The 25,963-nt window shown below is 36.9% G+C and overlaps 1 protein-coding gene across 1 annotated transcript; it reads right to left on the reverse strand.

Moving 5' to 3' along the window:
• Nucleotides 1–3,562: 3,562 nt before the first annotated feature.
• LOC103729806 (NKG2-D type II integral membrane protein-like) lies at nucleotides 3,563–18,287 on the reverse strand. The gene is made up of 8 exons (XM_029561009.1): nucleotides 18,220–18,287; nucleotides 17,016–17,120; nucleotides 15,275–15,382; nucleotides 9,220–9,312; nucleotides 8,604–8,639; nucleotides 7,942–8,093; nucleotides 7,219–7,322; nucleotides 3,563–3,702 (listed from the first exon to the last, which is right to left on the reverse strand). Exons 2-8 carry the CDS (start codon nucleotides 17,053–17,055, stop codon nucleotides 3,585–3,587), a joined length of 651 nt encoding a protein of 216 aa, XP_029416869.1. The 5' UTR covers nucleotides 17,056–17,120; nucleotides 18,220–18,287; the 3' UTR covers nucleotides 3,563–3,584.
• Between the last annotated feature and the right edge of the window lie 7,676 nt (nucleotides 18,288–25,963).

Genomic DNA, 25,963 nt, shown 5'->3' on the forward strand with positions numbered 1-25,963 from the left:
GTCTTATGTCTGTATATTTGTTATATACTCAAAACAATGGCAGTATTAAATGTTGACCTCAGGGTAAGTAAAAGTTACTATATGATATAGACTTATGTTTAGTGGATATTTATTTATGATTTTGTGTATGTCTTTCCTAATTTTAAATCTATTTTTTTCCTTTTTATAAATGTGTAAGTGTACCTTAAAAAATTGAAAAAATAATTGAACACGAAGAACATTCTCTTGACTTTTTATTGAAATGGGATCTCAGTATATTGCCAGTGTTGCCTTGAACTATTGGGCCCAAGTGATTCTCTTGCCTTGATTTGAGAGGCTGAGATTACACGTTTTCCCTAGCTGAGCTACCATGTGTGTATATGTGTGTGTGTGTGTGTGTGTGTGTGTGTGTGTGTGTGTTTCCTAAAATGCTTTATTGAGTTTTTGTAATTTCATACAACAGTTCTTAATCAAATCCAGACACCCTCTCCCACCCGTGCTCCCCTATCCCCTCGCTGGGCCTCCTGCATTCTGCCACACATGCCAAGTCCTATCCAGTCAAGCATTTGTACCTAGATGTTCTTCAGTGCAAGTGACCCACTGGTCAGCCCATCTAGAGATTGCAAGTAAGGCATATTCTCTCTCTTCCAGTAGCAATCGGACTAGAACAGTTCTCAATGTAGGTAGGGCCTGGCCTGCCACCCATTTTTCTCCTACCCTCTGGGACCTTATTTAATTGAGTTGTCACAGATCTTGTGCTCAATGCCACCATTGCACTTTTACGTGGCAGTTTAAACTCAGGACCTTGCATATTTTAGACAAGTACTCCACCCCTGAGCTACATTCAAGTCCTGGGACTGATTTAAATTTTATGTCTTAAATTCTCAAATGCTTTCTGTGAAGAGGATTATTAATGCAAAGTAAATCTAATCCTAAATTTAGTATTAGATAGGGGATGCTCCCCTATCCCCCCACTGGGTCTCTTGCATTCTGCCACATATAGTCCAAAATGTAAAAGCTCAAATGGTAGGGTTAGCAAATGACTGTATTGGATATGAATTTTCACTGATGAAAAGTATTTAAATATATTCTAATGTTTTTCTTCATACAGTTTGAAAGTGTTCTGTTTGACCACACTGCTCACAACAGCAGGGAGAAAGCTGCCAATACTTTTTCAAGCAGCTTCTTTCTTTGTAAAGAATGCCATTCTATTGTCTTAAATTCAAGATTTCTTTGAATGTTCAGGAAGAGATGGCAAAGGTACAATTGTGTTTTATACAGTTCACTAGGTTCTTCTTTGTTTTGTTTTGATCTCTTAAGACAAGGTCTCTCTGTAGCCTCAGCTAGCTTGGAACTCTCTATGTAGACCAGGCTGGTCTCGATCTCACAGAGATCTGCTTGCCTCTACCTCCCAAGTGCTGGATTAAAGACATGTCCCACTGTGCCCAGTCAATCTGAACTTTTGAAGAAAACCAACAATCATTCAACATTTATACTCTTCTGAAATTCCTTCTATCCAACAATTGTGGGACTCTTTCCAATTTGTGAACCTGTTACTCACAACTCATGAATGTTAAAACTACTGGCATTTTTCTCCAACTGCCTCTTCTCTTTCTCTCTCTCTCTCTCTCTCTCTCTCTCTCTCTCTTATTTTATGTTTTGCAATTTCTGTTTTACTGTTTAGGCCACTTATCAGTAATCCTTAAGAAATGAGTTAAAGAAATTTTCCTTAAAAATAAGTGTTGATGATAATATATATCTTGAACTTTTTCAAATTGGTTTTTGACTGAAATACTGTGAGCCAGACTTTGGACTGTAAACATAAATAAAAAAGCTATGTCACAACTACAAATCCTTCATGGAGGTTTGTATTTTCCATTCAACTCATTGGGTGAAGATCAGCACTTGTTATTATTTTCTAAAACATAGGTCATATTTGTTACTCATTGTACAACCTTATAATCTTTGGGGAAATCCTTCTATCTCACCCTTCAGGTTACATGGTCTCTAAGCTAAATCTCAAGTTTTTGTGCTCCATGACAACCTTCAAAACAGAATGCAAGGCTCCTCAAATTCATGGCACTATCAAGTATTAACCTCAGGATAGGCAAAAATTACTAGAGGATATAAATTTATATTAGGTGGATATCTATTTATTATTTTATGTATTATACAATTTTAAGCCTAAACCCTTCTTCTGACTCAAAGGGGAAAGCCAGTGTTCTATGGTTAATTTTCTTTTGTGAGTCCCAGTTTTAACTACAAGTGATATTTATAGTTTTTTTTACCTACTTGTTGGTTTAGCAATGTTTTCCCCAAGTTGTAATATATTATACAACAAAATTATGAAACATTTTCCTTTATTTTTTAATAAGACCTAATTTCTGACTATCTTCCCCCTCCATTTTTAGCTTATTTGCAATACATTTAAAATACCACAGACTAAGTTATAAACAACAGAAACATATTTCTCATAAATCTAAGATTAGAGTACCAACATTGGTTGGATTTTGGTGAAGTTCATTTTGTAAGTTTTAGACTAGAATTCGTCTGTGTTCCTTTGTGGCACAGAGCAGGTAAAGAGGTCCCTAACAGCACTTTGAAGAGACAATCCCACTACCGAGGTCTTCACCCTCATGACTTAAAACATTATGTTTCAATGTGTAGTCTCCTAGTATTATAATATTGCTCGGAACTAGGGCTTCAAATATGAATTTTCAAAGTACAGAAATATTCAGTATATAATATTATATCCATGAAATTAATCTTCTCACATGCAGAACACTAACAAAACATCCTAACAAAACCAGAACATCCTAACAAAGTCTCATTGCCTTCCTGCATCACCTTTCAAATCCAAAGTCCAAGCTTTCATATAAATATTGCTCAAGTCAGATGTGGGTGAGACAGGCAAAATTCTTTTCCAGCTGTGATTTGTAAAATAAAATAAGCCATGTGCTTTCAAAATACCACGCTGGGTCAGGCCTTCAGCAGACATTCCCATCCCAACAAAGAGGAGAAAAAAGGTGGTGAGCTCCAAGAAGGCAGAAAAACTAGCAAGGTAAACTCCATGAGACCTTCAAGATTAAAATATAATCCTTCTTGGTGTAACTTTTCCTTCCAGGACAGCAACCCTGCTTTCCTGAACGACTCGAGTGGAAACAGTGTTGGGCACAGCACTTACTACCTTGATTTGAGGCTTGTTGCTGTGGCCCCAACTAGCCGGCAGTTTTCTGCAGTACTAGAGGCTGTACCCCCAGTGCACTATGGGGCCGCCCCTCTCGCTCTCTCACAACTCCCCAGTTGTTGGTCCCATCTTGAAATAAAGGCTCCTCTTTGTCCCCTTTCCCACATACTGGGCAGTCTGGAGTATGCTGGGAATGGCGGCCTTGACGATCAAGCTCGGTGTTAAGCGTCTCTTGTCTTGCCGAACTTGTTATGCTCACCTAATAGCACTGTGGTTTGTTTCTTGGGGAGGAGGGTCCTAGGCCTGTTATTTGTGTGTTTGTATTATTTTTTGTTTATTTCAGTCCAAGATGGAGTAGCTTCTCCTGGTGTAATCCCTTCTTTTTCCCTCGTTGCTGTAGAGATGGCTGATACATTCCTTACATGACCCTCTGCATGCAGATGTATGTGTTTGGAGCTGAACAATTTTCTGTGTATCCCTTAAAGCTGGAGCCATAGACAGCACAGGTTCCCTTCTGCATTTCCACCAAAGTTAATCTGTAGTAGAGACGATGATACATTACATTCATGACTTTATTAATGAAAGAATGTCAAAATGTGATCATATTTATAAGATTCAAATGTAGGAATTTAAGAAATATTTTAGGCCACTTTAGAACCATTTTTAACGCTCCTAACTCACACATATGTAAAATAGGGCCAACTGCACAATAAAAGTAAAATTTCATTCTTTTGTAAATTATACGCTAGTATCAGAAATTAGGTACTTCAGAAGTCTAAAATAAAATCTCTATGTGCCGGAGTATAAAAACTTTAAAACATTTATTTTAGAATAAATATTTACATTTGAAGTGAATTTATAATTCAATTAGAATTCAATTGCTGCAGTATTTTGTATAAAACTAATCTTCCGTAGATAAACTTGGTCCTCTGTACCTGCAGATTACCTTCCTCAGGTACAATTGATTATAGATAGCAAGTATTCAGTACAAGACCTGTATCTGCATTGAGCGTGTGCTTTGTATCTTGTCATGATTCTCCAAACAATACACAATAAGAACTATTTACATAACACTTATATTCTAGTGGGTATTATACATAATCTAAAGATGATTCAAATTATACAGAGGTATGCACAGTTTACAATGAAATAATATGCCTGTGTATATAAGGATCGTGATGGTTAATGGAATTCAGGATCCAGGGAGGGAGGAGGCCTTGGAACCAGCCTCCCATAGATACAAAAGGATGACTGAATATGCAGTTGTACATGGTAATGAAACAAAAGCAAACGGAAACTCCTTAGTGCATATATACACACACACATCTATGTATGTATATGTGTGTACATCCATGCTTACATTTGAAATTTTGGTAAATGATGCAGAAATGACTGTGTGTTTTATTTGTTTTGAATTTTGAAGTTATATAATTAATCTAATAAATGGACTCTTTTCCTTCCAAGATGTCAGAAATAGAATACTCAAAAAATGATGATGTCACTCTCAGTATGAAATGTAAAAACTAAAAAGACAGTGGTCTAATGCTCTATGCATTTAAAAGGACAAGACACAGACATACAATTGGCTGGTACTTGCAGGGAAAATGAAACAGGTTTTTCAGAGATTTTCAGCATATCTCTTTGTGGGTTTCAATGGAAGCACATTAGATTGTTTATCTTAACTTTAAATTGTTTGTTGACACTGTAATTGTACATATCTGAGAGCTATGCACTGAATATACTGCATATTGATCAAAATTTCCAAATGTCAAATAAGCACAAAACATTCCTCGTCACTCTCTCTGCTGATCCTTTGTACAGTAGGGTGACTACAGTGAACACTAGGTATCACATATTTAAAAGTAACTGGACGATGAAGGCAGAGAAGACATTGCGGTGGAAGGGCTCAAAGGGGAAGGGAAGCGCACCCTACTCAGTCCTCTGGGATGCAGCTAAGGCACTCCTAAGAGGAAAGATTCAAGATAGCCATAAATACATCTAAAAAAATCAGAGCAATCGCAAATGCATCACCTAATGATTCACTTTAAAGCTCTAGAAAAACAAGAGAACAGCCCCAAACTCATCACATTGCAAGAAATAAATAAGATTAGGGTATAAATGAATGAAATAGAGACTGGAAGAACAACACAGAGAATCAAAGAATTGGTATTATGAAAAGATCAGCAAGACTGACAAACTCCTAGTCAAGCTAACAAAAAAGAGACAGGGCCCAAGTTAATAAAATTAACAACAAAAATGGAGTTGTTCAATGCAACCTGAAAGTTTATTAGGGGAGATTTTGAACATTTATATTACCCAAAGCTGGAAAACCTAAAAGAAATGGATAGATTTCTAAATGCATAAGACCTATTAAAATTAAAGAAAGAAGATATACATAATTTAAACAGACTCATTATAAACAGTGAGATTGAAGCTATAAGTAAGTTTCCATAAGGAAAAGTCCACTGCCAGGCATGGTGGCATACACATTTAATGCCAGCACTGGGGTGACAGAAGCAGGAGAATCTCTTTGGGAGTGAGACCAGCCTGGTCTATATGGAGAGTTCCAGGTCAGCTGAGGCTACAGAAAGACCCTGTCTCAAACAAACTAACAACAAACAAACAAACAAAACAACAAAACAACAAAAAACTAATAAAGCAAAACAAATGAACACTCCACAAAACCAAAGGAATGAAGGCATGAAGTTGGTTAGAAATCGATAATAAATCAGTCATCAGAAGATCTCAGAAGATTTCTAAATATTAGCAACTAAACAACATAGTTCTAAAAGAAATAACTTGTACTGAAGAAAAATGAAAGAGGGAGTTTTATAAACTATTTTGAAGGGGCTAGAATAATGGCTCAGTGGTTAAGAGCACTGACTGTTCTTGCAGAATACCCAGGTTCAAATCCCAACACCCACATAGTGGCTAACGACCATCCATAACTCCAGTTCCAAAGGATTCGACAACCTCTTCTGTCCTCCGTGGGAAGTCCATGAAATGGGTGCATTTATATACATGCAGGCAATACACTCATACACATAAAAATAAAGTTAAAAAACTATTTTGAATAGAAATACAAACAGAGTACTTCAATAAGTGAAGGATGTTGTCAAGTGATTTCTATATCTATTATATGTATAGATAGATATATCTTAAAGATTTATCTTATTTTTTACTCATGTGTATGTGTTTCTGTTTGTAAGTACATTTATGTATATGGAGGTTCCTGCAGAAGACAGAAGAGGGTTTTGGATTCCTGAAGCTAGAGTTACAAGTGGTTTGGTTGTGAGATGCCCATTGTGGATCCTAAGAACAAAACCTGGGTCATTATGATAGGTTGAAGAAATACAGATATAAAACCAATGTAAATTGAAGAACTCAGATGGTATTAAATACTTTTGGTTGCAACTAACCTGTATCCAGAGAAAAGAGATTAGTTGGTGAGGAACAGAGAGAAGGGCATAGGAATAAAGAAAAGACTCCAAGACTCAAGAAAAAATTTTGCCAATAATGGACATGTCAACTACTTCATTATTATTAAGAATTTCATAAGCATATACAATTTTGGGGGGCCTTTTTGAGACAGCCTCTCCCTGTAGCTCCTGGAACTATGTAGACCAGGCTGGCCTCAAACTCACAGAGATCCACCTGCCTCTGCTTCCAGAGACTGGACTGGGACTAAAGGCATGCACCACCACACCTGGCTGAGTATAAACATTTTTTAAAACTTCCCAAGCTGTGTACTTTATCTATGTGCAAGTATGTCAGGTTTATCTCCATAATTATAGTCATGAATACACAGAAGAATATATGACACTCAGTCTCCTATCTATAATATGGGCATAATATTAGATCTACCTTTCTTGGTATTTTGCACATAATCAACTTATGTTACTCATTAATAATCATGTTGGGTGCTCTGGTCTCCAGCCCTGCTCTTTAGATTTAGGACCTAAGTATTTTTCTAACTAGATTAGAATGTGGGAGTTCCCCAGATTGGAGAAGATAAACTGTAAGAAATGAGTGCTCATAGGGGCAAGACTCACTGGTTGGGCGAGAGAGCGGTGCCATCTTCCCACTGCCAGGAGCCATTTGCTGGAATCTGGATTAGTCCCATCCAGTGATATGACTTCACCAGTTTAAAAAAATCCTGTTTGAAACCACAAGTAAAGTACAGAGAAAACCAGTGCTAAGAATGTTAGCCAAAGCAAAGCCATAATCCCTTGCTTCCCTCTTGGGAAAGAATGCATTTGTCCCTTGGCTGGCACAATTCCCACTTAATCATGTGTACATAATATCTAAAGCTTCTTTCCTTTCTAAATTTTACTGTCCTTCTGGGAGGTGGTAGTGGTGTGTATGCACATGAGTGTACAGGTGCTCACACCTCATGCAGGGGCCAGAACAAGATACAGGTGTCTTTTTCTATTGCCCTCTGCCTTTTTGCCTTGATACCATGTCCCTCACTGGACTGGAAGCTCACATCTTCAGATAGGCAGCCCCAACAAAGAAATCTTGGGATCCAGCTGTCTCTGACCCGAATGCTGGGTTTAAAGGCATGCGCAGCAATACCCAGTTTTTTTTTTTCTGTGGGTGCTAGAGAGTAAAACTCCATTATCTCAAGCTTCTAGGACAAAGTACTTTTACTCAGGGAGCATTTCCAAGCCCCACTTTCTCTTAATGTTTATATGTAAGATCAGGAGTGGGTATCTTGGTTCATGTTCCAGTGAGTTTCCTCATACATTAGAATTAAATGTATTTAAATACTCAACCTGGTCCTCTTTACTGTATATCTTCAGAAGGCTGGAATTTTGAGACATACATGAAGCTTGGCTCTGAGACCAGTTTTTGCTCTCACTGAAAAATTGGTAGCAGGTGTTTCTATAACATATCCAGTTTTTAGGACATGGACCACAATAACCTTCTAGAAAGATAAGACATATTAATTATATATACACTTGACCATTGGAACAGATTTTATCTAGGCGAGGTAAATGCCTTTCTTGCTCCAACTCCAGAATTCCAAATAATTAAACTATTATAATCATACCCAAAGATGAATCTGCACAAAGAGAGGAAGATCCCCAAATTAAGTATTTTCTACTCTTTTGAGTGTTTTTGTTTTAATTTTTTCTGACAGAGCCTCATGTAACCCATTGTGGGTTTGAATTCTATGTAGCTGAGTTTGGATATGAACTCTGATCCTTCTGCCTCAGCCTCCCAAGTCTCCAAACTGAATGAGTGAAACATCCTGCCCAGCTCTCTTACTCTTTAGACATTCTCCTTAATAGCCAAAAGGCATAACGCAATAGTGAAATATAGATAAAAACCCAACTATTTCATTCCTCCCTTATGAATGTTTTTGGATATAAAGTATACCCCAGTACACATAGCTGTGTTCAATTTATGCTTAATATTTTAGAAATTTACTCACCCATTGAGGAAACTGGAACTTCTTGGTTGAATAATACTATTAAAAATTATAATTATTAAAAAGATTATTATTAGTAATAACATAATCCAAAGAAAAGTAAATGAATTTATAGAATAGTCAAAACCTATACAAACACATTCAATATTGCTATTGAATTATCTTTTTTTTTTTTGTCTTTTTGAGACAAGGTCTCCCTGTAGCCCCAGCTGTCCTGGAACTGACTATGTAGATCAGGCTGGCCTTGAACTCACAGAGATCCACCTGCCTCTGCCTTCTGAGTGCTGGGATTAAAGGCGTGTACCACCACACCAGGCTGAATTATCTTTTTCTATTAAAATATTGTGTGTGCGTGTGTGTGTGTGTGCGTGTGCACATAGGCACTCATGTGCCATGCGTGTATGTGGAAGTCAGAAGACAATTTTGTGGAGTTGGTTCTCTCCTTCCACCTTTATGTGGGTTCTGGAAATTGAACTCTCAGGATGTCAAGCTTATGGAGCAAGCACTTCACCTGCTGAGCCATCTCCCCCCACCCCACAATGTGCTTTTGAACTCAAGAGCAATGCATTGTACTTGTTCAACCAACAATGTTGCAATCTATTTCTGGATTATCACTTACAGGTAAAGAATATGGTAAACCATATTGACGTCATAACAATGAAACGTATCGCCATGGCTGCAGCAATGACTTGGCCAACAAACAACGGAGATACTGTCAAAGAAGAAAAAGAATAAAAGGAAGGCTAAAGGTCTGGGGTATTTTTGTGTTTAACATAAATATTGGTGTCCAAGGCCCACTCAGTGGGAGGGACCTCATGTGTGATACTGCCAACATAGCCAAGTACACATGGCTGGAGAGGTCATAGACCCTAGGGAAAAACCTACTTCTGTCACATCCCTAGAGCAGCATCATTTCTTACTGTAGTCTAACTACATATCTTTGTATTTACTGTCAAGTGTACCACTCAGCACTTGTGTCCCAGGGGCCTGGTTCCTCCAAGGGGCAGGGCCTGCTGTGGAGAATTGACTGCCGAGAGTTAGCCACTTAGGGAGGGGGTCTCTGGGCACCATCTTGGTTCGAAAGCCCAGGCTTAGGCGGCATGGGTGTGGAGAGAAAGATGGCTCAGGCATTTCACCCATGTGGATGGGAGAGGGAACATTTACCAGCCTGGGGTGAGACTGCAGGCCCAAGATGCATGGACAAAAGTTGAGGGAGACTGTGGGCGGGAGTGGAAGTGATCTGGAATGGCGGGCTGGGCCAAGCCATGCAGAGTTGGGTGCTGGGTGTGGGGTGTTCGTTTCTTTGTAAGTTCCATTTCCCCCATTCCTACCCAAGATATAAAATGAAATAGATAAAATATGTTCTGTGGTTTGTCCAATAGTGCCCTGAGCTAGAGACCCTGAAAAAAATGAGGGCGGATCAAACAGAGAGCGGGAAGGTGACAATTTAGTGGGCCAGCATTCGTCAAAGAAGCTTCTTTCTGCAACATATGGAGACTAACACAGAGCTCCCCAACTGGTCAAATGCAGAGAATAAGTCACTTGAGGTGACCAGGCCTAAGTGACACAGTAACAATGCCACTTCTACACCTAAGGCTTAGGGACCGTGGAAGAAGAGGGGTTGGAAATAATGTAAGAGCCAGAGGGACAAGACACCTTCCACATTTTCCACATGATAAGGGAGCTTCACCAATGAAGCCTCCACAGTATGGTAGCCTAGTAAGCACTACAAAATGACAGAACCAGTGACACACCGAGGTGGATGGGGAAATGTCACTGGGTCTCACCTCAGGCTGAGAGATGCTGAGGGAAGGAGAATATATTTTCTTCATGGACTAGCTTCCTCAGAAGTTATTAATCTCAGGTGGGCAGCCCTAAACACAGGTACACTAAATGGACTCAATGTGTTTTATATACACATATATATTTATTTATAAATATATGTATGTGTATGTAATAGGATTTAAAAAGGATACTAAATTGACTGAATGAGGTGACATGGGAGGAGTTTGTGGGGGACTGGGAAGGGGTGGAGATAATGAAAAGACAATACTCCTGTGAAATTCTCAAAAAATTCATTGGTGTACTTTTAAAAATTATTTTTAATGGCAAATTATTTGTATTTTTTATGTGTATGAGCATTTTGCCTGCAGGTATGTAAGTGCATCATGTGTTTGCAGTGCCCATAGAGGCAGGGAGAGGGTGTCACATCCCCTAGAACTGAATATACAGGTGATTGTTAGACACTTGTGGGTGCCGGCTGGGAAACAAGTCCAGATCGTCTTCAGGAGCAGCCAGTGCTCTTGGCTTCTGAGCTGCTTCTCTGACCCCATGATGTTGGCTTTTTCTGAGAAGGTCGTGGAAGTGCTTTTTCTCCTTTGTTTTTCTCAGACCAAGCAGCATAAGTATGTTATAAATGATTTAAAAAATAAGAGTATAGCTGGATGTGGTGGCACACGCCTTTAATCCCAGCACTTGGGAGGCAGAGGCAGGCATATCTGCCAGATTCAGGCTAGACTGGTCTACATAGTGAGTTCCAGGCCAGCTGTTGCTTCAGGAAGACTCTGTCTCAAAAAAGACCCCCCAAAAGTATAAAAATGTAATACTTCCTGTTATAACTATCTACAAGTTCTCTAAGAATTTCTTTTTATTGACATTTTGACACAGTTTCATTATGTAGTCCCTCCTGAATATGAGCTCTCAATCTTCCCACCTCAGCATCCTGAGTACTGGGATTACAGATGTGTGCCACCACTCCCAGCTCTACAGATATCCCCTAGAATAAATCACATTTATCAACTTAATTTTTTAGGAAGAGGTGTATGTAGATACTTTTCTTATTAATGTCTTCAAAACATGCATTTAAGAAATTATGCAAAATATTGTGTGAATTAGTTTTCACTTGGTCAGTATCCTGGTGATTATGTCATATCATGACATATAAAGAGTTCAAATTTGTATAAATACTCGTTGCATTGATACTTGCACAAAAGATATTAATGAACTGTCAAGGCCTGATTAATTCATGACCTGAAGCTTGGCAGAGGATACCAGATATTCTTGGAAGATCAAGAATTGGAGAAAGAATGCTTCCACCCTGGGACTTTCCCTGCTCTCTGCTTCTGTGGTCTGAGTTAATGGACTAATGTTTCCCTGATTAATAGTAGTCTAGGAAACATAACTAAAGAGTTCCATTTCAGTTTATGGGCACAGGAGTTTCTCAGCACTGTAAGCTTGGTTTCTATATAGAAATAATAAATTTTAGTAGTTGCTAAGAGTAATCACAAACAGTACACCTTATATCTAAGATATTATAAACATTATGTAGCTGAATCTAAGATACTGTAACATTGTGTGAGTTTCAGTTGGTAAAGTAACGTATCCTTGGTTATTCCTTGGTTACTCCAGATATGCTTTCTATATAAGCTTTCTTAAGTTCATAATAAACATGCACCGGCACACAAACCTCTGCATCCCCTGTGTCCTGATTTCAAGTCCATCAGGCTTGAATTGGAGCCCATCAGGCTTGAGACTGCACCTATACCCCGGGATCCCCAAGCCCATCAGGCTTGAATTGTCACTGAACTGTGACAATGAACTTTTAATTTTTACAGTGGATGTTTACATTTGATGCTAGTTTTTGGTGTTAGGAAAAACAATCTTTCTTAAAAATTTGTGTATGTTTTTGCAAACTCTAATCCCTGTTATGATAATTAGTGTATCAAAGGGCACATGCATGCTAACCGTAATGTAATGATTGAAATTTTCAGTCCACAAAAGTTACACTAATCTAAATAGTAGCACAAATAAATGTTTGGCTGCATCCTCCTCAGAAAGAAATATTATTTGTATGTTTGTATGTTGTTTAAAAAGATTTTTTTATTTTTATTTTATGTGTATGAGTGTTTGGTCTGTATGTGTATGAGTGCAATGCCTCAGGGTCCAGAAGACAACTTTGGATCCCCTGGAACTGGAGATACTGATGGTTGTTAGACACAATGTAGGTCCTGGGAACTGAACTTAGGTCTTCTGCAGGAGCGTCAAGTGCTCTTAACGACTAAACTATCTCTCCAGCTCCTACATGTTTTAATGTATAAATCTTGTTGGTAATATTTTAATTTTAATTTTATATTTCCTGCTATAAATTAGATGTAGGAGCTTTCACTTATATTTAAATTATGCTTTTTAGTTCTACGAGACTGTTGTTTCTATTTAGCTACTGGTTTGCTCTGTACTTTTTAGGTTGTGTACATAACACCATACCTTGTCGTATGTTTTACATATATGTGTTTCCGATATTACTTCTATTTTATTTATGGTAGTCTTGATGGAATGAAGTGGCTTGTTAGTCTCGGGATTACTTGGTCAAACTTCCTTTTATGCCTTACATTTTTTTGATATGAATAAAAATACATTAGTAAAAACGTCACTATTTTATTTGGTCCATTTAATGTGTGTTAAATGAACACTGAATTTTTGTAGCACTGCTCTTTGAATGAACATATTTCTTTTCTACTGTATGAAATGTTGTTGTTAGCGGATGACATCCCTGTATGTATGAACATTTATTCATACATATGATGAATCACAATCACTGTATGTGCCACTCCCCAAGCTTCATGAAATGGTTGAATATTTGATAGTGCATATACTATTATATTGTATTTCTTTCCAGGAGAATATGACTCCAATTGCACTCTATGTGTGCCTTAAAAACTTTAAAAATGCAGGGCTAGAGAGATGGCTCAGTGGTTAAGAGCACTGTCTCATCTTGCCTAGGACCCAGGTTCGATTCCCAGCACCCATGTCAAATGATTCCCAAACACCTGTACCTCTACCTTCAGGGGATCTGACACCCTCTCCTGACCTCTGTACCACACACATATAGCATACATTCATACAGACATGCATGCACACACAAATAAAAGTAAAAACAGTTCTTAAAGAAAAACTTTAAAATGAACTTTTTAAGACGAAAACACTTCTGAACTATGAAGTATTCACCTTCCACTGGTGTCGTATTAAATATGTAGGTATACAAAGATTCTATCTGAAAGACATTGCCTTTTAGGCGTGGGTAGTTTCCTCTTCCATTCTGCATGCTTCATTCCTTATTGATTAGTAATCTGAAGTAATAATGTCAGTTCTAGGTTTTGTAATAAAATGGTTTATTTTTATCTTTTTATTTATTGGCGTTTTCTTTTATCGCAGTTTCTTTATTCTTTGAGTGTTATTAATTAATTAATTAATTTATTTATTTATTTATTTTTGAGTGGGTCTCTTGTAGACCCCAGCCTACCTGGAACTCACTATGTAGACAAGGCTGGTCTCGATCTCACAGAGATTTGCCTGCCTCCCTCTGCCTCCTACGTGCGGACATTAAAAGCAAACCCAACCAGGTCCATCATTATTCTTTTAGTTAGGGAAGAAATCAATTTTCCTTTCTGTCTTAATTTTTAATGAAGTCTATAGATCAAATTTTAGTACTACCTTTATTCTTTAGAGAATGTACATTTGTTGCCTTTCAAATACTTTTATTTCTACTTTTTCAAGTATATCACTTTTGCCTTTTAATTCTGCTTTGACAGCAATCACATTTTGCCTCTTCCTGGATAATCTTTAGCAACAGCAAAGCAATCAATATTTTGTCAGAGTAATTTTAATAGCATAATAATATATATATTTTATGTGTATATAAGCTTAAATATTTGTATGGAACAACATTTATATTTATAAATTTTGAAGATTTTGTATTGACTTTCATCCAATGCCTTTTCAACGTTATGTACGCAATCATGGACTCAGTAACCTTTGGTTTCTACATACGCATGGTTGCATTCCTAATATTATCTCATCTGAAATGCTTTTTGTTAATAATTTATTTCTTGGTGTTTAATCAAAATTTAGAGGTGAAGGTTGTATGTTGGCTTTTAAAAATATTTTATTTCATTTTTAGAGAAAATGTCTTATATAACTCAAGCTGTCCTTGAGAGCTCTATTCTACTGAGGATAACCTTGAACTCTGATCCTCCTGTCTCCATCTACACACTACTGCAATTACTATTATGTGTTACTGTACCATGCTCTGTTTTTCCTCTTTGTATAAACTATCACAAGTTCTAATATCAACACTAATCTGGCTTGAAAATAGTTTATATAGATTGTCTTCACTATAGTCAGAAATATCTCTGTAAACAACAGCAATTTATTACTTTTATAATGTTTAGGAATTTAGTTGCATATCTTGACATAGTGGCATAGGCCTTTAATCGCAGCACTCAGGAGGCAGAGGTGGACAGATCTCTGTGAGACTGAGGCCAGTCTACATAGCAAGTTTCAGTCCAGCTGTGCATATAGCTGAGACACTGTCTTAAAAGAAAAAAGAACAAAGTTTGATAATTTTTAAGACTTCTATGTTCTATTTCTATTTATTCTTCCTTAGAGGAAGTTACTTGGAGGCCCCCTCAAAATCTTCTGGTTCAATTTTCCTTATTATAGTAAAAAATTTCAACATTTTACTTATTCATACATTCCAGCATTCTGTTAGAGTAGAAATGACTTTTGCTTCCCTCATAGAAGTAAGAACGTCAATGGTTGTCACTGATGGATAGAATCACATGATTTCCACATCCACCCCATACATCAAGAGAAGACAAAAGCGAAAAAAAACTTACCACTTTCTTGGTTTTGGCTTGCAATTAGTGCAGGCCTTTGTTTTTGCCATTGTTTACAAGCATTCCAGTTTATTGATTTAACGTTGTAATTGTGGCATTCGTGCATTTCTGGAGAAAACAATTCAAACCAATACGAATCATGGACTTTCTTTTATTTGAAGAAAAAATATGTTTAAATTCAATTTGTGTTCCTATGAATTTTTTCCCCATGAACATCCTTTTAAAAATGCAACATAGATTTACTTTTGCATTATATGACTTCATTATCATGATGTTTACACTTTGTTATGTATGTATAACCATGTTCATCCTTGGAAAGTTAGCAAAATATTATGGACATTTAAAATGAATTAATTCATGATGTATAGTGAACTCTATAATGGAAAGAAACAAGGGTACAAGGAGATACATATTTATATCACAGATCCTGATATACTACTAATAATCAGAAATAATTTAAAATTTTGTATTCAGTTGCCTACCTTGTAGAAGAGAAAACAAAGCACACATAAAAGGTATCAACACAATATACTAGGGGATATCATAAAAAATTAGTAGATAAATGTAATAAACAGTATCAACAATGCCAACTGCATATAAACATTAAATATTAGTGTGTCAAATTTCCTTTAGAGTCAAGAACATATAAAAACAAAAATGGTAAACTCTAAGGTTTCAGAAAAAATAGTCTTTGAGCACAATTGTTTTGCTGTTCTCTTGATATTTCAACCATTCACTGAATGCTTTTATGAATGAAATGCCTTATACTATTTATTTATTTTTATTTTATGTGCATGAGTGTTATGCCGAATGTGTGTAAGTACATCCATGTTGTGCAGGGCCCACAGAGGACAGAAGAGGGTGTCAGATCCCCTGGAACTGGAGTTACATGGTTGTTAGGCACCATGTGGGTGCTGGGATTCAAACCTAGGTCTTCTGCAAGAACAACCAGTGTTCTTAACCACTGAGCCATCTTCCCAGTTCAGAAATGCCTTACACTTTTATAAGGGAAGATATTAACTATCTTTAACACCAAAATATTAGTCGGGAATATCGTTTTCATATAATTTCAATATTATATGAAAATTGTATAGATTGTTAATTGCCTTACACTTTTATAAGGGGAGAGATATTAACTATCTTTAACACCAAAATATTAGTCAGGAACATCGTTTTCATATAATTTCAATATTATATGAAAATTGTATAGATTGTTAATTTTGGATGAAGAAATTGAATATTTGTCAAATAATATTGCTCATTTAACATAATGTTATCAACGGAATAATTTATAACACTTTTATAATAAACAGCACCTTCCAACTATATGTCCCGTATTTTACTTATTCTAGAATTGCTCTAAGGGAATGCTTTATTTCTCTATCGCTGGAAAAGGAAAGGAAAGTGCAGAGAGTTCACAGGCCACCTCCAATTCAGGGTTGGAAAATTGTAAATGTTTGAGAAAATCTGGTTCCTCGGACTATACGTTCTCAAGCCATTCCAGTATGGCAAACTACCTAGTGTTACAAATGACTTTGAAATAGGTAGTGGGTGAAATAAAAGGAAAAATAAATCTTCAAGTTTTAAAAAAATTGATTTAAAATATAATATAGATATAACATTAAATGAATTTAAAGAAAATGGCAATTAGCTGCTTTTCTGTGAGTTGTGTATTGTATAAATTTGGGCACCTTCAAAATTTACAGCAGCACACTAACCTGTTCATGTGAAAGGTACATACCAGAGCTGTGCTGAGACCTCCGATCGCGTATCAACACCATTGCGTGATGATGATGGCACGTTTACTCCAGAAATGAGCCTCAACTCTGCGGTGCATGTACCATTCCTGAATAAATAAGGTGGAATGTATGGGGAATTTTCCCAATGTCTTTGTGGTGACTTGAAATATTTTAATTGGACAAGTGAAATACAGAAAATTTCCCGATTCTTCTTTTAGAAAATGAAAGAATGGAAATAACAGCTCACATAAGGCCAAGTAAAATTAATTACACTTTTGATTTGATTGAAAGATAAAAACCAACTGTTTCAAAATACCATGAATATAGACTTTTTGTTTTTAATTGCTTACATTGAAATAAGTAATAAAAAACATTTGACATTATTGATATTGAATAACAGCACAATTTTCATTTCTGCTTGTTTACTTGGTGATAGACAATTTCTGTATAAGATAAATTCATTTTAAATTCATTTATTAAGATATTTTATACAAATAAATGTATTTTATATAAATACATTTTAAGTGGATTTTTATGTAAATGATGTATTATATATAAACGAATTTCTCATATATCTTACATGAACTTCTTTTGAATGTTTTTCTTATTATAACAAAATGTATGTATTAACATCATCATCAATAAATATTATAATCATCAACAATTTCATGTTTATATTATAACATGTTATGTAGCCAAGTAATACTCCTGGAAAAATTAGCTATTTGGTAAATATAATGCTTTGATTTTAAAAACGAAAGCTATTTATATTTAACTGTGATAATTGGAAGAAACGGATCTGACTTGTTTCTTCGTGAATATAAAACTGTGTATCCTAGAAGGTAAGGAATCTCCCACAAGAGTAGTACATGTGTGTAAGAATTATCATCCAAACTCCAGCCTTCTAATTCCCAAAGGAAAGATTCATTCTAGTTTTGCTTAGACACAGGGCTTCTTATTTTAGCAACACCGTGAATTCTAACTCCTCAGCAAGTATATCCTGATAATGTATCCTTATACATAGAGATAATATATTAATATCTCAGATGAGGCAAGTATGCCTTGCCTTTAGAAATTCTGCCCAAACACTTTAGAATTACCCTACAATGTAAATAGTTCTAGAACTTTCTTAACTTGAAAGATAGCTCCCCATTTCCTGAAAAACAGTTGTTAGAAATACTCACGTGCGTACACACCCACACAGACCTGAGCAGAGAAGGGAGATCCTGTTTCTTGCGAATAAAAAACCTTCTGCTCATCTAGAAAAAGAGTCCTTGTCCTCAGCAACTGATTTGGAACTAAGAGTAGAGATGTTAGGGTAATTTTGATTCCTGAGATTGATGTTATTAGGTCGTTCTCATCTTCCTGTGAAAGAAGCATTGCTCAACCACAGAACATCCGTTTTATCACTTTTGACTTTTTTACTGAATGAGGTTTAGGCACTGTCAGTGGATAAGTATCAGGTTCTAATTACATTTTAGGTCTTGAAAATGATGATTTTTGTGCTAAGACACAGCACAGAGTTTTGAGAAATAAATTGTGGGACTGTATCAGCTGGCAATAAAAAACAACAACAAAAAATGTCATGGTTTTCATGTGTGAAATTCCCAAAAAACCTTAAATTAAAAAAAATGCCCTCGATCTCTGAAATTAAATAGAGTAAAAATTCAATAAGTGCTGCAGTCAACCTATGCATAAGCTGTTGCTCATTTGAATGAAATCAAGTATTCTGTACTGTGTAGTTTGAAACCATGTAGAACTATCTTTGGTGAACATACTCAAAGCATACGTAAACATACATATGTACATGAATACATATGAATGCAGGAAATGCATATACAATGATTCCATGATGACCCACCATACATCAGGCTTAAGTAATCATCTGCCTGTGCACAAGTCTTTCATGTATGATGTGGGGGTATTTCAGAACCATCTGCTCTTTCGTCTTTCATTTTGTAAACAATACCCATGTGACTTCCCCTTATGGCAGCAGATCTCATGCCAGAAGAACAGCACAACCAACTTCCCTAATGTTCTGATTTTGAGCTACTTGTAATTTCTATTACACTGAAGTAATAGTCAACAGTCAATACTAAAAGGAGGATGAAGAGACTTGACAAGTAAAGGTAACAAGGCAGTCAGGATTGGATAATGGAACATAAGCAGGGCATCGAATTTAAAATAAGAAACTGGCACGAAGCATGTGCGCTCTTATTGATTAAATTTGTTCTTTGACAGTTTCATACAGGTATACAACACATTCTGTTTATTCTTACCCTCACCTTTTCTCTCCCTTCCACCCTCTGATCCTCCCTCCTCTTCCCTACGGGTGCTTTCCCAAACCATGCTTTTTGTTTTATGATTTTAACCAGGACCTTCTGTGTAGTCATGGGCTTTGAATTATCCGTTGAAGACTGGTGAGCTTCCCATTTGGCAGACACCTGGTAACAATGACTATCTTTCTAAAATTCACCTGTTATCAAAAGTTCAGCAGGGAGGGGTAGGAACGCATGCCCCCCCTCAATCCATGATTGGCTGTCAACTGGCCCAAGTTGCACAGGCCCAGGGCAGACAGTCAGGGCTGCTGTGAGTTCCTGATTGCAATGGCTGTGTCATGCCCTGAAGATGGCATTTCCCAGCCCTTCTCCCTGTCTTTCAGCTCTTACATTCTTTCTGCTCCCTCCCCGGCAATGTGCCCTGTGCCTTAGAGCTGGTGCTATAGATGTCTTGTGTAGCACTAAGAACTTAACCCTCATTTATTCTCAGTATCTTGGACAGCAATAAGTCTATGCAGTTTTGTGCCATGTTAATTTAGCAGGGTCTATGATCTCCTCAACCATGTTTTTTTGTTTGTTTGTTTTTTAACTGAGTTTACAGTACCAAGCATATATTCCTTCCCATGGAGGAGGCCTCAAATCCAATCTGAGAGCAGTTGGTCACCTTCATAACCCTTGTCACACTACTGTACCAATGAGCACCTCTTACTACAAAAACTGGCATTGTAGTTTGTAAGATTGAGAGCCAGGTAAGACCACTGATGTCTTTTCTCCTCCACTCTCCTGCATAGTAATTTTAGCACTATAAAAGCCAGCCAGAAAGGAGGAAGCTTTCAGATCAGTTCCAGCTTGATTTCTTTTTATCTTGCAACCAAACTGTGTGGTGTCTTCAGGAAGAGGGTCATATCATCTAGTTTTGGGGGGCAACCAAGTGGAATGACAGTAGCTGATATTGTTTGGAGGAACTTTGATGTCTTCCCGACCAACAACTTGTAAGGAAGTATCCCATAAAAGATATAATTCTGTGCACAAAAGACACTCAAGACGCCGCCAGAAAACTTGAACAGAATATAAACACTTTCAGCAAAGCAGTGGGATAAAATTAACATAAGAAACTCAGTAGCCTTCCTGTCATACCAGTGACACATCCTGAGAAAGAAATTGGGGAAATAATCCCATTCATAATAGCTTAAAAATATCCTTGGAATAAACTTAACCAAGGAAACAAAAGGTCTGTACAATGAAAACTTAAAAACACTAAGGATAGACCTTCCATGTTCACGGATGGGCAAAATCAATATTTTAAAAATGATCATCTTACCAAGAGCAACCTGTAGATTCAGTGAAATCCCCATCAAACTTGTATCTCCTTGGCCAGTGGAATGGTTCAGTGACACTTCCACCAGCACCTATAATCTCAGTTCAATTCCCAGGCCCCACATAGAGGAAGAAAATGGACTCTGATAAGTTGTCCTTCGGCCTCTACTCCTGTGCTGTGACATGCTTGTGACCTCTCCCACAAATAAATGCAATTTTTAAAAGCTGAAAAGCCTATAAGGGAGATGGTCAATAGAACATAGGTGATAAAAAGTAGAAAGGAGGAGTACTGGGGTAGAAAGTTTCAAATAAGGATGGGAGTAAGGGTTTTGGGGAAATGGAGGCAGGAAGGGAGTGTTACCAAAGTGAGGGATCTACGAAAAAGCCATATGGAAACTTATTACAGTTTAGAAGGGAGATAAGCATATCCTCTCATAGGGGGTCCTGCTCTCCCTAGAAGCCACTGCTTATTAAAATATATAGTTTTATAACAAGGTACCAACACTGGCTCATTATTTGTGACAAATTTCTATACCAATCTAAAACATTAATAAGGAAAATCAAGCATGGACAGCATGAACTCTATAGAATCTCTGCCATTTCTCTGAAAACTTAGCCCTGTTCTAAAAACATTATTTTTTTTTAAAGTATTTATTAATAAATAGCATTAGAAAATTATTTACTTAGACAATGTTAATAATTATAAGCTTGTGGTCTTTAAGGAAAAATAATAGACACAGGTAAGAAGGCAGAATCGCTACAACTAATGCTGACTGTCAATATACTCATGAAAACACAACTTTGATCTATAAATACATAGTAACTCAAGAAATAAGCTAATAGAATAATTAACCATCTACCATGTATATATGTAACTGTATATATGAGATGTCAGCTTGTGTTTTAGTTTTTGCTCATTTATTTGTTGACACAGGATCTGCATGTAACCCCAGCAAGCCAGGAACCTGATGTGTAAACCAGGCTGGCCTCAATTTCATAGACATCCACCTGCCTCTGGCCTCCCAAGTGCTAGGATAAAAGGCATGTGCCACCTTGTTCAGCAGCTTGTGTTTTAGGATCAGCTTGTACTTTAAGATATTCTTCAGATATCAGCATGAAAATATTTAGATGTCCAAAAGTTAAAAGGCTTTTTGATGAACTGAGAAGACTCATTCATTAAAGTGCTTGCTGTGCAAGTATGAGGACCTGAGCTCAGGCTTCAGAACCCACATAAAAAGCAAGGTGTGGGAGAACATGCCTGTAATCCTAGTGCTGGGGAGACAGAGACAGGAGGAATCTTGGGGCTTACTTTCTAGCTAGTTCAGCCAATCATTGTGTTCCCAGTTCCATGAGAGACCTTATGTATAAAAACATAAGGTGGAGAATGATTGAGGAGGACACCTAACATTGACTTCTGGCTGCCAAATGCACATGTCCACACATTCACATGCACCCACAGACACAAGTGGGTGTAAACACACACACACATACACACACACACACACACACACACACAGAGACTTTTTAAGTAATGTAGAACATACATGCCTGTTCTCTGAATTAGTGTCATAATGAAAAGCTTCATAGAGAACAATTTTTTATCTAAAACATTAGTCTTCAAAGCAAAAATTATTATTTTATATTGACTAATAAAGTACACAAAACCACAGTAAAACAGATCAAGATAAAGAGAGTTTACCAAGACTTATGGCAAATAGGACATAAATACCAAGGGTATAAAGAAAGAAAAGAAGGGCATCTCATCTGTGAACAGGCTTGTATAATCCTAAAACAGTAACTAAACAAATCAAACAGACCCTGAATATAGAAGTAATTTTCTCTTGGAAGAAAAATCTGGCAAAGCAATTTTATATAAATAGGCAAGAAAGAGAAAGATAGTGATCAGATGAAGAAGGAAATGCCTGGTTATGGCTCAGTACTGTCCCAAGATAGAAAGGACCCTCAGCTTATAGAGTAGGACTTAAGAAAACCGTGCTCCAAACCTAGTATGCCAGTAACTTTTGTGAAATCATGAAAAATAATGCTTTCGATATCACCTATTTTCAATTTCATTTTAGTGATAATTTAGCACATTTAAAAATCCTCAGAGGAGCTGGAGAGATGGCTCAGTGGTTAAGAGCACTGACTACTCTTGCAGAAGACTCAGGTTCTATTCCCAGCACCCACATGACAGCTTACAACCATCTATAACTCCAGTTCCAGGGGATCCAATGCCCTCTTCTAACCTCTGCAGGCATTGCACAACATGGGTGCACTTACATACATGCAGGCAATACACTCATATACACAAAATAAAAATAACAAATAAAATATATTTAAAGATTCATAGAAATTAAAGTGACAAGGACTAAGGAATTACAAAACTCACGGGAGATTAAAATAATAAGGGCTTGATGAAATGCTTACCCGCATAGGAAATAAAAATAGTTTAGAGGTCATGTAGTAAGAATCATATCAGTACAACAGTGTAGCATTAATTTGAAAATGCTTTTATGTTGTTAAAGATGAACAACTAACAGAAATTATTTTGCTAAATGTACTATTAAAGTAACAACAGAAGCGTTGTAAAGCATTCATGAGTAAATCTAAAAAAGAAAATCTATGCAGAACTTCTTGTGAAACCATGTAAGATACATTAAAAAATAACAATAAAATTTGATAGGACTTCTGAATATCATAAAGCTTCAAGTAATCCTAAAGCATTTTAGAGATTGGAATCAGTTCTAATTAATATCCCAGGTGTTGTAGGCTCTATGAAGCAAAATCCCAAATGTATATTAAGTACATAGTCAAGTTTCAAGAAATAAGAAATTGGGAACATCATTCTATTATTATGTAAAAACTATTTTAAAGATTGACTTTTATTTTATGTGTATGAATGTTTGCTTGCATGCTTGTATGTGCACCATATGCATGCAGTGCCCATGGAGGCCAGAAGAGGGTGTTAGATCATCTGGAACTGGAGTTAGAGATAGTTGTGAGCCTCCATGTGGGTGCTAGGAGTCAAACCTCAACTTTTGCAAGAACAAGTGCTCTTTTCTGTGGATCCATCTCTCAGGACTGCACAGCAAGTGCTCTTAACCACTGAACCATCTCTCCAGCACTAGAAAGGAGTGTTAAAGAGGAACACTGGGAGATGATTCCTGTATGGTAGGTTAAAAAATAACTATGTTCAAAAGTCCAGTTTGTTTTTTAATGCTGGCCATGCAGTCACTCTACAACGTTCACAAAATATCTTCCAAGCATTATTTATTTTGTGGTGAGTGGCATAATCTTCAGAAGACATATTTTCATATGGATTGAATAAAGGAAAAAGAATTCTTGAATAAGTAATAACTTGATTAAAGAAGTTCATGTATGCTACTATATGACATTTTATCTGATTGTGTAAAAATATTGTGGCCATGCTATCATCCAGGGCTTATGGCTAGAATTGTTCTCCCCTCCAATTCAGGAATTGAAAGGCAGGGAGGGTCTCAGACACAGCAGAAAGCAATAAGCAAACAGACTTTACTTAAAAAGAATGACATCCATACACAAACTCACCCAGAAGGAAAAGTTCTCCATAAGTGGAGAGGGGATTCCGAAACCAGAAATCCCAAAGCCTCCAGGAGGACTTGGGCCTTTTAAAGTGTGTTTGCTGATATGGGGCAGGCCCTCATCCCCTAATTTTGGATTGGTCAGCAAGGAAGAGAGATCCCATGAGTCACAGCTCCAAGCTGAGTTAGATATGGTCAGGTCTGCCCTTGGTGTTAGCTAAACTGGCCTGGACTAGCCAGCTGGAAAAGGGGCCCTGTCAGTGGTAGACTAGGCCTGTCAGGTTTTATCTCAGACCAAGAAGCAGGAAATGAATCCTCTTTATTACTCTTTAGTGACCCTGGTGGCTTATCAAGGAGTTGGTCCCTTTCAAAACTATTGCATAAGAAAAGGCATAATATACAGACGCCTGGATTCAAGTCATTTGACTTAGGTGGGCTAACGTATACCAGGCCCTTCCTGAGCTCCCTCAGGTGAGGAGGTGCTGCTGCTATGGTGTAACTTTGTGGTAGTAAACTGTGAAGTGGGCAGGATGCTCACCTCAAGCTGTGAATTTTAAACTGGATGTAGTCAAAGGTATTTACTAGACCCTTGTCCCAAAATGAAACTAACAAATGTGTGGTTATGGCTAAATGAAAATTTTGTATAAGCTCAGCCGTCCATAAATATGTTTGAATTGATAAAAGACAGTAAACAATCAACAAATTCTGAAATATACATGACCCCAATAAAGAAAATAAAAGGGAAGGAGAGTGTTAGATCTGAGTCTACAGATGTATATGGCATATTGAAACAGAAGTAAAATGATATATAAGAGTAAAAAAGAATACTTAAAGCACTATGCATTTATATGTCTATGTATAAACATGTATTTATATGTATAAATGCTTTGACTGTATTCAAAAGTTCTGATATATTATGTTTTCATTTTCTCTTGATTTTAGGAACTTTCTTATTTTTTTTCCCGAGTCTTCAGTAACACACTGGTCATTCTAGAATGTCTTGCTTCAGGGGTCAGGATGTAGCTAAGTTGCTAGAGTTCTTGTACCATGCACAGAACCCTCAGTTTGATCCCCAGCACCACATAAGGTGGGCATGATGGCACACACTTGTAGGAGGTAGAGGTAGGAGGATCAGGAGTTCAAGGCAATCATCAGCTACATAGAAAGTTCAAGGCTATACTGGGATTCATGAGATTCTGTCTCAAAAAATATTTGAGGGGAGAGATGGCTCATTGGTTAAGAGCACTGGAAGCTTTTGCAGAGGACCCAAGTTCAGTTCCCAGCACCTGCACGACAGCTAACAACTGCTTGTAACTACAGTGTCAGGAGATCCGACACCCTCCTTTGACCTCCATGGACATTACACAGCACAAGTGCGTTTACATACATGGAAGCAAAACACTCATACGTACAAAATAAAAATAAATAAATAAATAAATAAATAAATGTCTTTAATGTGCTGTTCCAGGTTCATGTATCTGTCCATTTCTCATTGTCGCTCTTGCCTCTGATCTATAGTTTTATTCTGTAAACTTTGTTCAGTCAGGTACAAGAAATGACTTTTCTTCAGATTTGTTAAAGCTTGCTTTATGGCCTAAAATCTGATGTACTTTAGAAAATTTTCCATGGGACGCTAAGAAGAATGTATATTCTATATTGTAGGATGGAATATTCTCTAGATGTGTGTTAAAACTGTTTGAGCTATGGTGCAGATAACCAACAAATTTTATTTGTTTTAACTTTGATGATTTTTCTATTTATGAAAATAAGGGATTGATGTCACCTACTGTTATT

Source organism: Nannospalax galili, unplaced genomic scaffold, assembly GCF_000622305.1.
Source record: "Nannospalax galili isolate Female #2095 unplaced genomic scaffold, S.galili_v1.0 scaffold1313, whole genome shotgun sequence".
NCBI lineage: Eukaryota > Metazoa > Chordata > Mammalia > Rodentia > Spalacidae > Nannospalax > Nannospalax galili.

What these genes read in the sequence shown, in the direction of transcription:
- LOC103729806 (XM_029561009.1), bottom strand. Translation starts at nt 17,055, where the DNA reads ATGGTGTTGATACGCGATCGGAGGTCTCAGCACAGCTCTG. An exon ending in AAGCCAAAACCAAGAAAGTG is followed by an intron (nt 9,313 to 15,274) that starts GTAAGTTTTTTT and finishes CTTCTTTGACAG; the next exon opens with TATCTCCGTTGTTTGTTGGC. An exon ending in AGTTCCAGTTTCCTCAATGG is followed by an intron (nt 8,094 to 8,603) that starts GTGAGTAAATTT and finishes TTATCTTTCTAG; the next exon opens with AAGGTTATTGTGGTCCATGT.